This window comes from Liolophura sinensis, chromosome 12 (genome assembly GCF_032854445.1).
Source record: "Liolophura sinensis isolate JHLJ2023 chromosome 12, CUHK_Ljap_v2, whole genome shotgun sequence".
Taxonomy (NCBI): domain Eukaryota; kingdom Metazoa; phylum Mollusca; class Polyplacophora; order Chitonida; family Chitonidae; genus Liolophura; species Liolophura sinensis.
The window spans coordinates 7548119-7561594 of record NC_088306.1 but is presented as its reverse complement, the minus strand read 5'-3'; the positions used below and the strand labels follow the sequence as shown (position 1 = coordinate 7561594).

The 13476-nt window shown below is 38.9% G+C and overlaps 1 protein-coding gene across 1 annotated transcript; it reads left to right on the top strand.

Annotated features, from left to right (window-relative positions):
- The first annotated feature begins 3836 nt into the window (after positions 1–3836).
- On the top strand, positions 3837–4898 carry LOC135479401 (galactosylceramide sulfotransferase-like). The gene has a single exon (XM_064759225.1). It carries the CDS (start codon positions 3837–3839, stop codon positions 4896–4898), a length of 1062 nt encoding a protein of 353 aa, XP_064615295.1.
- Positions 4899–13476: the final 8578 nt, after the last annotated feature.

The following is a 13476-nucleotide window of genomic DNA, read 5'->3' as shown; positions in this document are numbered from 1 at the left end:
TTTTACACACACCTACTGACTCCTCGTTGTCAAACGACTGAAAAATTATTAAGTGCGAGGTAAAAACCAGAGCATACAAGCATACATTCATTATTTAATGTGGTGTTTGAACCTTTGGGCAGGAAACACTGTTTGAATTGCTGAAATGATCATTATTCTTCCTTGAATAAACGCTTATAACATGAATTGAATAAATAAAATGAAAGGACCTGGTATGGTAAGGCGGGGAAATGGCCTCGGTGCAGGAAAATAAAGTAGCGAAATTGACTATGGCTGTGAGTGACAGTTGCTGACACACTCGCTAGGCTTCTTCATTTTTCATTTTTTTTCAGTTTTACTCTTCTTTCCTGTTATATGGCAAGCGTGCAGCTTGTAAATCTCCAAACATGCACTGAAGCAATGTATAGGACCTAAGATGGAAAAAAAATTTAAAAAAATTTTTTTTGCATTAGACACTGTAGAGTTATAAAAATCACCACAGATGTAACTTTCTGAAAAATTCTTAAGCACGCAGTTATGCACCAGTCAAATAAATAAGTATATAACAAATGTAACTTTCTGTATGCAACCGCTACGCATAACATGTTAATGCTGATGATAGCTAGAGGACCACATGTGCTCTCAACCAGGATTCACGTATGATCTCTCTAGAGTTGCCAAATGTTACGTAATACCATAGCTTATCCATTCTAAATATAAGCGTCATGTCCGACATTCACATACCATTCGTAGTCCATAAAGGGTGTTCCAAGTCGATAATCGCAAGATCCATTTCCAAAACAACGTTTAACACTAACTTCCAAAGACAAAAGTATGTAAGAAATTATACAAATAAGAAATAAAGCCGACAACACACGAGAGAAACGGTCATCAGTTTTCAATGATGCCGGGCAGACAGTGAAAATTCCAGGCATGAACTCCATATCAAAGTTCAAATTCATAATAATACTTACTTAAGGCATGATGGCCTCTATTTTTATTCACACAAAAATATGCTTCCACAGAAATAAACTACCGCGAAGATTTGAACTTTCCCCGATATGCAACCTGTTCTCAGCAGGGACTTCGTTAGTCCACTGTATTGTGGTGGATGCTTGATAGACCATGGCGGACATGCAGATTTTAAAATATGACAAAATTGATCACATTATAAAGTTTATCTTTTAAATATGCAGACAAACGTTAACGGAAACGAAGCTTTGACAACACGTAGAAATACCCTGGTTACCGTTGATCTTCATGCTGTAAATTAAAGACACAGTGCCTCGTTTGAATGAAAAATTTGCATTTTTGAACGAGAGTGCATTTATGGAGAGTTATTACTAAGCAACCATCTCTTTTGTGGAACTGTAACATTCATGAGTGCTTCGACCAAATTTTACACGTCTTATTCCGAAATCTACAGAATTGTTCTGGGATTTTGAAATTTGCTCTTTCTTATCGTACCACTCCAGGGCCGGTTTTGCGCCGTACCGTACCAGATCCTTTAGTGAGCACATGGCCAACGTTGGGGGCATAATATTTCAATATATTGACTGATGTTGGTCAAGTGACTTGGCTACCATATTGCATTTTGTTCAAAGCCTGTTTAAAAACTTGCATTGCACAAATTATTCTTAAATTTGATACATGACCCAATCTTCATAATATATAGTTTTCGGATTTTTAAATTTCGAAAGTTTATAGCGGAAAATTTTTCTCATGTGAACGAAATTTTAGTACCTGGGCTTTCTGTGTAACTATACTTACCTAATCATATCTAGTTTTAGATGCTAATTCTAAATATGACATTATCTCATAATTACGTTTTGAATAAGACGTTCTCAAATGAACTCTTGTATATATATGCTGACAGATTTAAGTGGCCACAAATGGTTTTTGCGCTGCAAGTGTTTGAAGTGTAGAAAAGCCATCACAGCCGGGTCATTCAAATAACATGGGACTAAGCCTGTACAATGATTGAACAAATTTTTATCACGTGGTGTCAGCCTGTAGCTCAAAGCAGCATCGCCATAATCTATGGGTGGTGGTTTTCTCGCTATAGATGTTTAAAATTTTTAGATTTTTAGCTCACAGACACAAAATGGCATGTGGGCATGGGTTCACTGACCGGTAGCGATCTTGGGACGATGGTTTCTTCTGTCAGAGGCTAAGGGCGGAAGATTGTATGTATACATGGGGTTGAGTACCAGAATCTGGAAACATTGTCTTATTTCTCTTTTTTTGGGATGAAGGCTGTAGATCCAATGCAGCAGCACATAGTTTTGAATTTAAATCCAGTTAAGTTCTTTCATTGTTATATTTTGGTAGGGTTTGCCTTTTCTATGGTGTATACTTTGGAAACGAGTAAAACCATAGTATCCCCATCTGTGTCATTCGCCAAGGTGTGAAGTGCCTTGTTACCTGTTCTGGTTAAGGTGTTGCGACGTGAGCATCTGTCCAAATCCATTGCTATACTTTTACATATAATTCGTATACATCGGGTACATGTGTAACTGTTAACTTTGAAAGCGTGAATGGCTGACAGCTGAAAACCAGGACGATATTGAAAGTCTTTGACAACACAGCATTTTGAGTAATTCTAGACCAGTGACGTCTAATTAATTGCAATGAACACCACTGAATATCTTTTGTACCTAATTTTGCTTAAGCCATGGTGCTAGGGGGAATGTAAATTGCTACTATTTATGCATTTACACAGTTAGAATAAAACCCTGACTCAGGTAAATTGACAAGAGGCCGTATTTCACCGGTCACTTTTGACCATTTGCCAGCTATCACACTGTCGTCACTGCTCTGGTTTTAGTCTCTATGCTGTGCGTCTTTGATTATATTTTATCAGTACCCAGATTATTCTGGGGAACGAGCAATAGCTGAAATGTTTAACTGTGAATTTATCTACTCAGGTTTAAAAACCTGACTACTGTACATGTATGTTTACAATCAAAGTTATTCCGTTGCTGCAATTTTTACAACCTTGAAAAGTAAAACTAAAAGTTTTCCAATAAACTGGATTTAACTGTATTACCGTTAGGCAACAAATATCGCTGTAAGAAATGTTACAGCTGTAATTATATGATTGCGTTTTGAATCAGTACCCAAGACTTACTGAGCGTCTACTCACATATTTGTGCATCATCGCGTGAAACAGGGCCTAATCGTGTTAAAATGCTGCACCTTATCGGATAACAGCGCCTAATCATGGTAAAATATCGCGTCTATACCGCTTTATACATTACAGATATAGTTACATCTCTTGTTAGAGTGCCTGACTCAAGCCGTTGCAAATGTTCGACAGTTCAGATTGAATGACAAATGGCATCAGGGAGTTGCAAGCCGTGGGGTGGATACATGGAGTAATAAGCTTGCAAACTTGTAATCGATAACCACAACCGTTTAACTGAAAATGGTTTAGTCTTTGCCCTGGAGCACAAAAAATACAATGGATGCGTGTAAATGTAAGAAAACAAAAACACGCTTAGGCCTCTTTCCATGTACAATTTGTTTGTTATGAAAGTGAATGAATGATCATGGCTTAACGTCACCTCCGCAGCCATATTGCAGTCATGTCGTGGCGACACGTTGTGAATAAGCCAAGCAACATGAAATTCATATAGTCTGGCCAGAATTACCCGAATTTCTTACCCTAGGAAGGCATTTTCTTGCCAGAGCAGGGTTCACTGAGCTCACTGTTACCTGACACACACTTTTTATGGAGGTAATTTACTGTTCGGAACAAAATATTTCTTTTTTTCTTTGACAAACTTTCAATTTTTGCATCTCTTTACAGGAGGCTCGTGCAGTGCTTCAGCCTTCTGTGTGCCGGAGTTATCTGCATGATCGTTTACCTCACAAGAAAACGACCGGAGTTTCGTCCCTTGACACAAACAGGCTGTTATCCTCACCACAAGGTGGCGTTCATTAAGATTCATAAAGTTGGAGGTACGTCCGTTCAAAACGTTATTCAAAGATTTGGTGAGACAAATCGGCTCCTCGCAGCAGTTCCCAACAAGAGAAATGTTTTTGGAAAGGAAATGAAAAATGTGGTAAAAATTCCCGAGAAACTGAGTTTTGATCTTGTGTACAGTCACATGCAATACTTCAACAGATCTGCTGTGGAGAGGATTATGCCACAAACCTCTGTATACTTTACTATTGTACGAGAGCCTTTACGCCAACTCATCTCATCGTTCTATTATTACAAACACGTCTGGCGTTTCGCCTACTTGAACAAAATACCCAAAGACGACAAGGAATTCGTGGACTACTTGCTGCACGCGGACAAATACGAACCGTCAGACGTTAGGGATTCCTATACCAACAACCGTATGTCCTATGACCTGGGACTTGCGGAAGCCGATTTCCGGAACAAAACAGCCATTGAGAGGTGGTTACGAAAATTGGACACTGAACTGGACTTTGTCCTAATCACTGAACGTTTTAATGAATCTTTAGTTATGCTTAGACGAAGGTTGTGCTGGTCACTCCGAGACATCTTGTATGTGATTAAAAACGTTAATCATCGCAAACGGAAGGTGCATTTATCACCGAAAGTTTTAACCGTCTACCGGAATCGTTATATGGCTGACATAATGCTCTATAACTACAGCTATGCGAGGTTTCAGCGAGATATCCAGCGACAAAGCCCTGACTTCCAAGACGAAGTAAGTGTCTTTGAGAAGATGTTGAACCAAGTTGCTGACTATTGCAGTTTGGCGTATAAACCAAAGATTCTCCTTTTACCAAATTCTAGATTCGACAAAACACCGTTCAGTCCGGAATTTGAACTAACACCTTGGGAATGTGAAATGATGTATTTAAGCGAATTAGAATTCGCTAAACGGACGAGAAAAAAGCAAGAGGGAGTTGCATTCTTAGACGAATTAGCCCGTCATTAATCAAACTAAAGAACACTCCATTTTTACTAAGTCATACGCCTATCAGAGCCAAGAGAATATGTACTATATGTCTGTCTAAAAACCTCAAATTCAGTTTGTCATATGGATTCCTAAAAATAACTGAGTATAATCAACTATTATTTTATTTTGCACATTTATCTCACTAAAATGTGTTTTGGTTAAGGCCATATATGGTGAATTAGCATTATCACATTACTACAAGGGGGAATACCTTATTTATGGTCACATACTGACGTTAAATGGTTAGAAAGATAAGCGTCTCACAATACGCTGTTAAATTGACAGAATGATGACAGAATAAACTAGAATCCGGATGTGCGAAATATCCCACTTCCAGCCCCCAGCATGTCCAAAAATAGAAGGAAGAAAACCTTTAAAGACATGACAGGACGTCAAGTTGCTTAGTTTGGCTTCATATAGATTGTTTCATGGGCTATTCGTGGTGTGTATGGATGGCACTAATGATACCTCCAGTTTGGATGGAGAAATGGTGAAATCAGAATCTGAGAATACAGTGTACAGGAAAATTCATTTTGTACTAAGTACCTGAACGGGAGTAATTATGAAAATAATTACCCGATAGCCAATAATCTTAAGCATGCACAGGTTCAGGTGAGGAACCGTATCTACCGAGAGACAGACAGACAGACAGATGGAAGGAAGGCCTTTGTTTGTTTCGCTATGCATTTCCTTAATTTTTATCTGAATAATAACCTATGATTGTTTGGCTTGGCGTGGTATGTCTCGTGTATATGTACAGCGTGCAGACTCGAATAACGGGGTCACTTAACCTCTCAAAACGAAATTCCTGTTCCATCTTTATTGGACATCAACAAATGTCACTTTACATGTTACATTGTGCACTTCAATATTTCACAGAAATGTAAGGAAACAGGATAGAGGCGTAGATTAATAATATATTTGACTTTAAGTTACTTTTCCAACGGGTCAATTTATCGTGTATTGTGGGGTCTATCGATGAACATCTGCCGTTTTAAGACTGCATGTTTTTGGGACACAGTAGCCATTGGGTCCAAAGATGTCTTCTTTGGCACCGCACTGATCCGGGTGTCCACAGCTGACGCACTGGTTCTTGTTTTTCTGTCCACACTGGCAGCCATTCTTTTGACAGCACGCACAGTCAGTGCGGGACTGGTCCCAGTGACACGCACATCCGGTTTCAGTTTTGGTCCAGGCGTCAACTTGGAGAGATCTGGGCTTGGCATCGGCTGGAAAAGAAAATCATCTTCCTGTGACTCACTATATGGAATAAAGTCTGAGCTGACTAATTACATATCATAAATGTATGAAGGCTTTACATCTTACCTGGCTTGAACTTCTCAGTGCCGAGCACCAAGCGAAGAAGCAGTAAGTACCATTTTTAAAGTCTTTGTTATGACCCGATCCGGGTTGGATGCCGGGTCTCATGACTTCGAGGCGGAAGCTCTTACCATACAGCTGTATATTACCAAAGAACAATGATAAATCCTTCTTCATGTATAAGACCCTGTTCATCCTTGGGCAGGAAAAGGTACATGATGATGGCGTAGACGTTAAAATGAAATGAATAATTCCGAATCACCCCAGAAGTCCAGCTACGGTATGATTAAATATACATATAAATATTTTTGATCATGGCGGATTTGGGTTGAAACCAAGCACCGATTTTTTAATCGGTTTTTCACCATTGGCAGATGTGACACAGAAGCTGAGTACTGTATTATTGTCTCCAATGGTTGGTTTGTAGGTTTATTGGTTGTCGTATGCACCCTGGAAGAACATTCTACATCAAACTGAATTTCCAGTAATAAATTTTACGGAATTATTGCCTTAAATGGAAATATACCGATATAAGGTCGTTACAGAAGTCAGTTGATCATGGCGATGTTCTTTACAGGGTCAGCTGTTCACGCCAATGTACTTACGGACGCCGCAGCTTGACCCGTACCCACACTGTACACACTGATGGCGGTTGTTCGAGGGACACTGACATCCGCTCGGCTGGCAACATGCGCAGTCAAACTTCGTTTTGTCATAGTAACACATACATCCTGTCACGTTCTTTGTCCAGGAATCCTTCTCTAAGGCTAAAAAAAAAATGGTTTGAAGACTTTATTATCTCTGCGCCAAATGTCTTTCTTTCTCCTTTAAAGGCAAAGAAAACGCTAAAATTAAGTATATCAAATGAAGACCACTTAACACCGTTCAAGTCAATAGTTCTATTTGGTTTTTTATTCGAATTTTTTCAACCAAATAGAATGGTTTAAAACATCAGATTCTACGGTGGTCTGCAATGAACCAAAAACTACCAATCATGTCACATCCATATTTATCCTTGAAATAGCAACTTTTAAGGCCCATTAAGCGAATTTATTCCGAAATCTACTTGAATACACATTACTAATGATTAAATGTAGCAGATTGTGTGTGTCAAGAAGCAAAAATTGCATGTGACGTCACTTCTCCCAATATTGTCAGAAATGGCCTCTGTAGAAACCAAACTTTCAAAGGCATTTTACTAGGTTTAAAAAACCTAAAAAAAAATAATAAACCGAATTATTTTTAGTGTTTAATGGTCTTTTATCTGACACACTTTACGTTGGTGTGAAAACGATGGTCTTTAAATTTCTTTATTTTTTTCAAATTGTTCTCAGGCAAGCCGCATTTGTATTCATCACTATCACTGACATGAATAATATTGTAAGTTTGAAGTACCGGATATTCTTCATCTCCAATGATTTTTCCTTTCTCTTCTGTCATCTGGACAGCTTTTACGTCTGCTGAGTGAAGCCTTCGTCGAAGAGCTTTTGAACTCACTTCATTGGCGAATGACATTTCTTATTCATTTATTTCCTTAGTCATTTTACATCGCAATAAGAAAAGTTAAACTTCCAGGACAGCTTTCATGTTTATGGCCAAAAGAAATGAAAACATCTGGCTGAGACAAAGCGTCTAACTGCAGTTATTTAACCGCTCTTATACATTTGTTAAAGATATGAAGATAGATATAAAGATAGTTATATTAGTTCCTTTTCTGTATTTGAGAAGAATTTGACTTCACGCAAATGTGAACTCGTTTACATCGTATCTTAAGTATAATGATAAAGATAGTTAACAATCTCACCACAGAAGTCACGGAATTAAGCATGGACAACGGTCCATGAAAATATTTAGATTTAAGGTTTCATAGCTCGTGTTATAAGGATGAGGTACCTAGTTTAAGTCAGTGATGTTTGAATACAATGCCACTAAAGTATAGCATAACTTGGGGAGACAATACACCTATAGCTCACAATATACTATTGAAAGGATGTCTTGCGGTTTACAAGAGGTGGATCGTTATGTATGTGACTGCAATACCCCTGAAGCTCACCATACACTTTTAAAGAATGCCCTAACTTTTTGAACCTCACTAAACACTTTTTAAAATATAAACTACTATTTTGTCTATATATTTTGTATGGTTGTCAATATATTGCCCTTAATGGTCAGAATATACTTTGGAAGGATAACCTACCTTTTACCAGAAGTGGATCGTTATGACCTGAAAGTAAAAGAACTGATGAGCTAACTAGAACTTGTAATATTCATGTACAACGGTAAGAAGTTGTGGGTACTGTGTACAGTTTACTATAACGACATCATGGTGACGTCCTTTGTGTCGTGAAGCCGTCGCTTTATGGCACGATGTGGGTAAAAAGAACATTTTAACATGAGCAGGCATATACCCTAATAGCAACTATTCTAACTAGCAAGTAGCATTAAAATATTACTTTAACGTCTTGACAGTTTATTTATGTCTCTTAAAATAAATATTTCAGGTATCCAAAATCATCAAATATACACAATATTGATCATGTCCGTGTTACAATGCAACGATCTGCCCCGCAGCGCCGTCAAGCAGAACAACAAAACAGAATGCCACCTTTATATCGTTTTTTTATACATGGAAATCCTCAAAGAGATACCAATGGCATTTTCGACACCCTGCGTCTTAAAGGGATAGAAAATCGATTCTGATTGGCTGATGTGAGAGATGGGCAAGTTCAGGCAATGCCCAGCCTAAGCTGAATTTTAGGTATGGTACATTTATTCTGCAGCATTTAACACAGCAAATCAAATCTCTGTTAGCCAACCAGCGTCCATTGTGTATCCCTTTAGGATGTAAATATACTTCAGTGGTTTACATGTACGAGCAACTAGAAATGTAATTTGAAATAATAGTAATAATTGCTTGGGACACTTGAAGTAAAAGTTAACGGCGAACGAAGTTTCAGACTGACCGGAGTGAAAGTTAGGTGGGGGGGAAAGGCAAAAACCCGGCGAATGACGCAAACTTACTGCGATACCCGAAGGCCTCGACTCGGAGAGACGGAGACCCTGACCAATTAACGGGACTAAAGCGGATGTGGCGTGCCCGAACGGGGTTCCCAAAGTAACGGTGGAGACAGTGGTGTGCCCATGACGATCCGTCCTTGTTGCCTGAAAATATCTAATGACAAAAGTAAAAACAATAATAATTATTATTAATTATACTAATATTTTTGAATGACAATATTTAAAATGGAAGAAAGAAAACTATGTATATATATATTCTCACATTATGAGAAAGCGTGTCCTTTCTTTTTGTTTTTTATTTGGTATTCGAGCTTTAATCATAGCTTTCTAATCAGAATGTAACTCTCTGTAAGAATACTATCATGACACTAATTTATTTATTTATTTATTTGATTGGCTTGAACTCACAGCGACCGCATTGGTGAGAGACTCCCGGGTCACTACGCTGCGCTAACCAACTGAGCCACCGAGGCCCTCTATCATGACACTAAGACACAGTTCATGAACCTTCTGGAAATATTGTATAACTTGTTTTGACACCTTGGTCCTTCTTCAGAGAAGCGTAGGTAGACATGCAATCGTAAGCAACTGGGTCCAAGTCGACTTGCACACGCGTAACGCTTGTGTCGAAAACGTTGCCAGTATGGGCAACTGTGACTGACTGGGCGATGCTCGATACGAATGGATTCTTGGAGTTGCAGAAAAGTAAAACATGTTCAACTACAGTCAGCATTTGTCGGTGATCTGAAGTCAGTGTCTAAAACTAGCGCCCGATCGGATGCTCCCAGTTGGCTCATGTTGCTCTCAGTTGCTTCAAGTCACCAAAAACCCAGTTTCTCCTAGTTGTAAGGTGGATCTAGCGTCCAATTGTTTTTTGCAATGTCTAAAATTACGATTTAGATAATTTTCCGAAAGCCTTTGTATTGACTTATTCAGACTATTGCAGAAATTATTTACTTAATCATTGTTGGGCAATTTCTTGCTAAATATAAAACAAAATGGTTCCGCTGTTGGCCTTGTAATCCTTTTGACCTAAATAATGTACATAATGTCCAAAATCTACATGGAAGTTGGCTTAAGTTACGGTCACTATTAAGGTATACTAAGTAATTGTCGGTTTCTTGAACTTATTTCTTAAACTACAATTACGTCCTGAAAGACTGGAACAGAGTTAGGAGATAAACTCCACAGCGCAGGTGCGAGATTTCTGGAAGCAGGGGAGTGACCTATTTAACTCATCTCGGCGATGAGACAGGAGATTTGTCTCAACCTTTGTCTCTTATAATACTTTATACACATGCATTACCATTATCTAAAATATGTCTAACATGATTCTAATGAAAATCTAAAACAAGTTTACTGATAAATGCTGATTAATTAACGAGGGCACAAGCGGTGAGGCTAAGCCTCAACAAACCTACATGTGTCGCAGAGAGTTCAAAGGCCAGGTGACAATGATGTAAAGAGAGTGTAGAGAGCAGCACATGCGCTGTAAGCAGTATAGGTAATCTTGTTGTTCATCGAAATATTGTTTTGCAGTCATTTCAAACTGTCGCAGCCATTGGCAGCTAGCTGGTGTCATCTATGAACAAAGACACGCCTTTGCCACAGCGAGAGTTAGATTTCCGTCGTTTTTGTTCGCTCGAAAAAGAGTCACGTGACCCATACCTGTCGCGTAGTATGTTGAAGCGTTAGACTGAAACAACGGACGGATCCTCAGGTAAGCACAAAGTCTAACAAAAGTTTCGTAAATGAAGCTTAGCGCCAGGGAGATTGGTAGTTCTGAAGTTCTGGTTTTGTCTTGCTGACCCACTGTCAACAGCTTTTCAATAACACTTGCGTCATATTCTCTCCCACATGAACAAAACAACACCGTAGATTTTACAACTACCCGGTTACGAAAAACACCTTCACTCAACCTGTAGAAGGTACTACATTGTATTTTTATTACATTCAGATACATTAGATTTCTCACCTTCACAAGTTAAATACGGTGTTAATCCCCAAGCATACATACCCTCACAGTTTTGTTGTCCCTTGTGTCCAGCAATTCTGTGAAAGTCCGTCCGTCTGTGCTCGTGGACATCTTGTAGGCCCGGGTCCAGTGTTGGCTTGCCGGGTCTCCAAGAGTTCCCACGCCGTGGACAAGCATCACTTCACCAAGATCCACCTGGAACATGGAAGAAATAAATATAACAGGGGCGTAGGAAGCAATTTCAAAGTGGGGGTGGGGGTGGGGGCAAGAATCCCAGGAAAGAAGGCCCCGGAAGCTCTGAAAGAGCTATATCGCCTTAGAGACGATTTGCCGTATCTTAGATATGTCAATTGAGATGTTATTGACTATTTAAGCCTGCCTGAAATAAATAAACATTTAGATCAAGTGATGACGCTTTGCCTGGAAAACCATGGGTCCACAAAGAAAACTGTAACAATTTATTAAGAATTCAACATTAAATTTATCCATGCCGGAAAAAGGTTGGTGTACATTGACTAACACAAGCATTTAACTCGTGTGGAGGAGAATCGGTCGGGTGGGGGGGTGGTGGTGTGAAAACATCCATGTTTTTTCTGGGCCTTGGTGGTAAACTTGCCGGCCTATTCGTGCTGACTTGATTTTGATTGAAATCAATGTAATTCACCTGTATACATACATTTTTTCATCAGACCTTTGGCTCAGAAAAAAGGCGTGCGTCTGATTTAGGGGAATTGTCAGTAACGCGCTAAAGTCGGTGGTTACAACGGTTACCTATCTTTCCTTCACTAATAAATCTTGCAACCCGTCCTAAGTAAAATGATCTTATAATGACGATAAACCATAATGAAATAAATAACTAAGCACCGATGAGTGCATATATTATACAAATATATTAATTATTCTGCTTTTTGAGCTGAATAGAACTGCAACGTCATCGCATTGAAACACAGTTACTAAATTAGAAAAAAAGACTGTATATGGAGACAAATGAGTCCACTTTTTTGTCAGATTACACTGTAGATGATTTGCCCTTCCACGGGAAAATCGTATATATTAATATATGCTACTTCTGTTTGTGTACTGAAAGTTAAAACAAGCAAACGTACATAAACCTATCTAATTTTGGCATATAATCACTTTGGAAAAACAGGTATAATTACTTCGTGACACTATATTATGTGACCTGGAAAGGCAAACTCTGCGAAATAAGCAAAATTCACAACCTTAAGACAATTTTAGCCATCGCTGCATGGATGCAGAAAATACAAAACCGACGTTGCAGGAATCTATCGACCGTTGAACTCGACGAAGTTTGTCAGGCGGCTCCATTTCAATCGACTGACGAGTCGCATCTAAAGGAGCTAACTCATAAACATATATAAATATGTAGGCCCAAAGACGGAAAAACTTGTAGGCCCTATAATATTAATAGCAGTTTGCGCTGGGAAAATTGCAGTTTACCATGTTTAGTTCACCGAGAAAATATGTTTGCAATAGTGTGATGTTTTCTTCGGCGAAGTATATATTATTCCCGGAACCCGAAAAGTGGGGGCGCCAAAAATATGCTGACTCCCCATCCCTTTTTGAAAGTGAGAAGGGGGGGATGGCCCCCTTGCCACGCCCCTGTATAAGACTATAGCAGAGAGAGTAAAACCAGAGCACTGACGACAGTGCAATTGTTAAAGATATACAGAATCGATTCTGATTGGCCGAGGTGAGGCAAGCCCAGGCTATGCCTAGCCTAAGCTGAATTTTAGGTATGTTACACGTACATCTATTCAAGCGTGACCAAGTCTGCTGGCTTTACCCCAGGCAACCCAATTCACCGTCAACCAATCAGCATCGATTCTGTATACCTTTAAGTTGGTATTTTACCAAAGTAACAAGGATGCTCAAGTACTCAGCCTGAACAGGCAATCCTGTCTATAGTAAAATCAATGGCTAATTTTGCATCTGATAGAGCTTTCTAACAAAGTAAAGTATTTATTCACTCCTGTAAGAAAGTGTACAACGGAGAAAGTGCTATATTTGTTTGAAGATAGAGATAATGATAATATTGAGCCTTCAATTGTTCAGCCAGAGTGGAAATGCCTAATTTTGTATATATTTATTTATTTCATTGGTGTCATACGTCGTATTCAAGAATATTTCACTTATACAATGGTCGCCAACATTATGGTGGGAGGAAGCCAGTCAGAATTAATAGCATGCCACATTTTAGTTGTAGATTTTTAAGCGAAATGG

Excerpts from the sequence above, each read along its gene's own strand:
- LOC135479401 (XM_064759225.1), top strand. The coding sequence starts at position 3,837 with ATGATCGTTTACCTCACAAGAAAACGACCGGAGTTTCGTCCCTTGACA.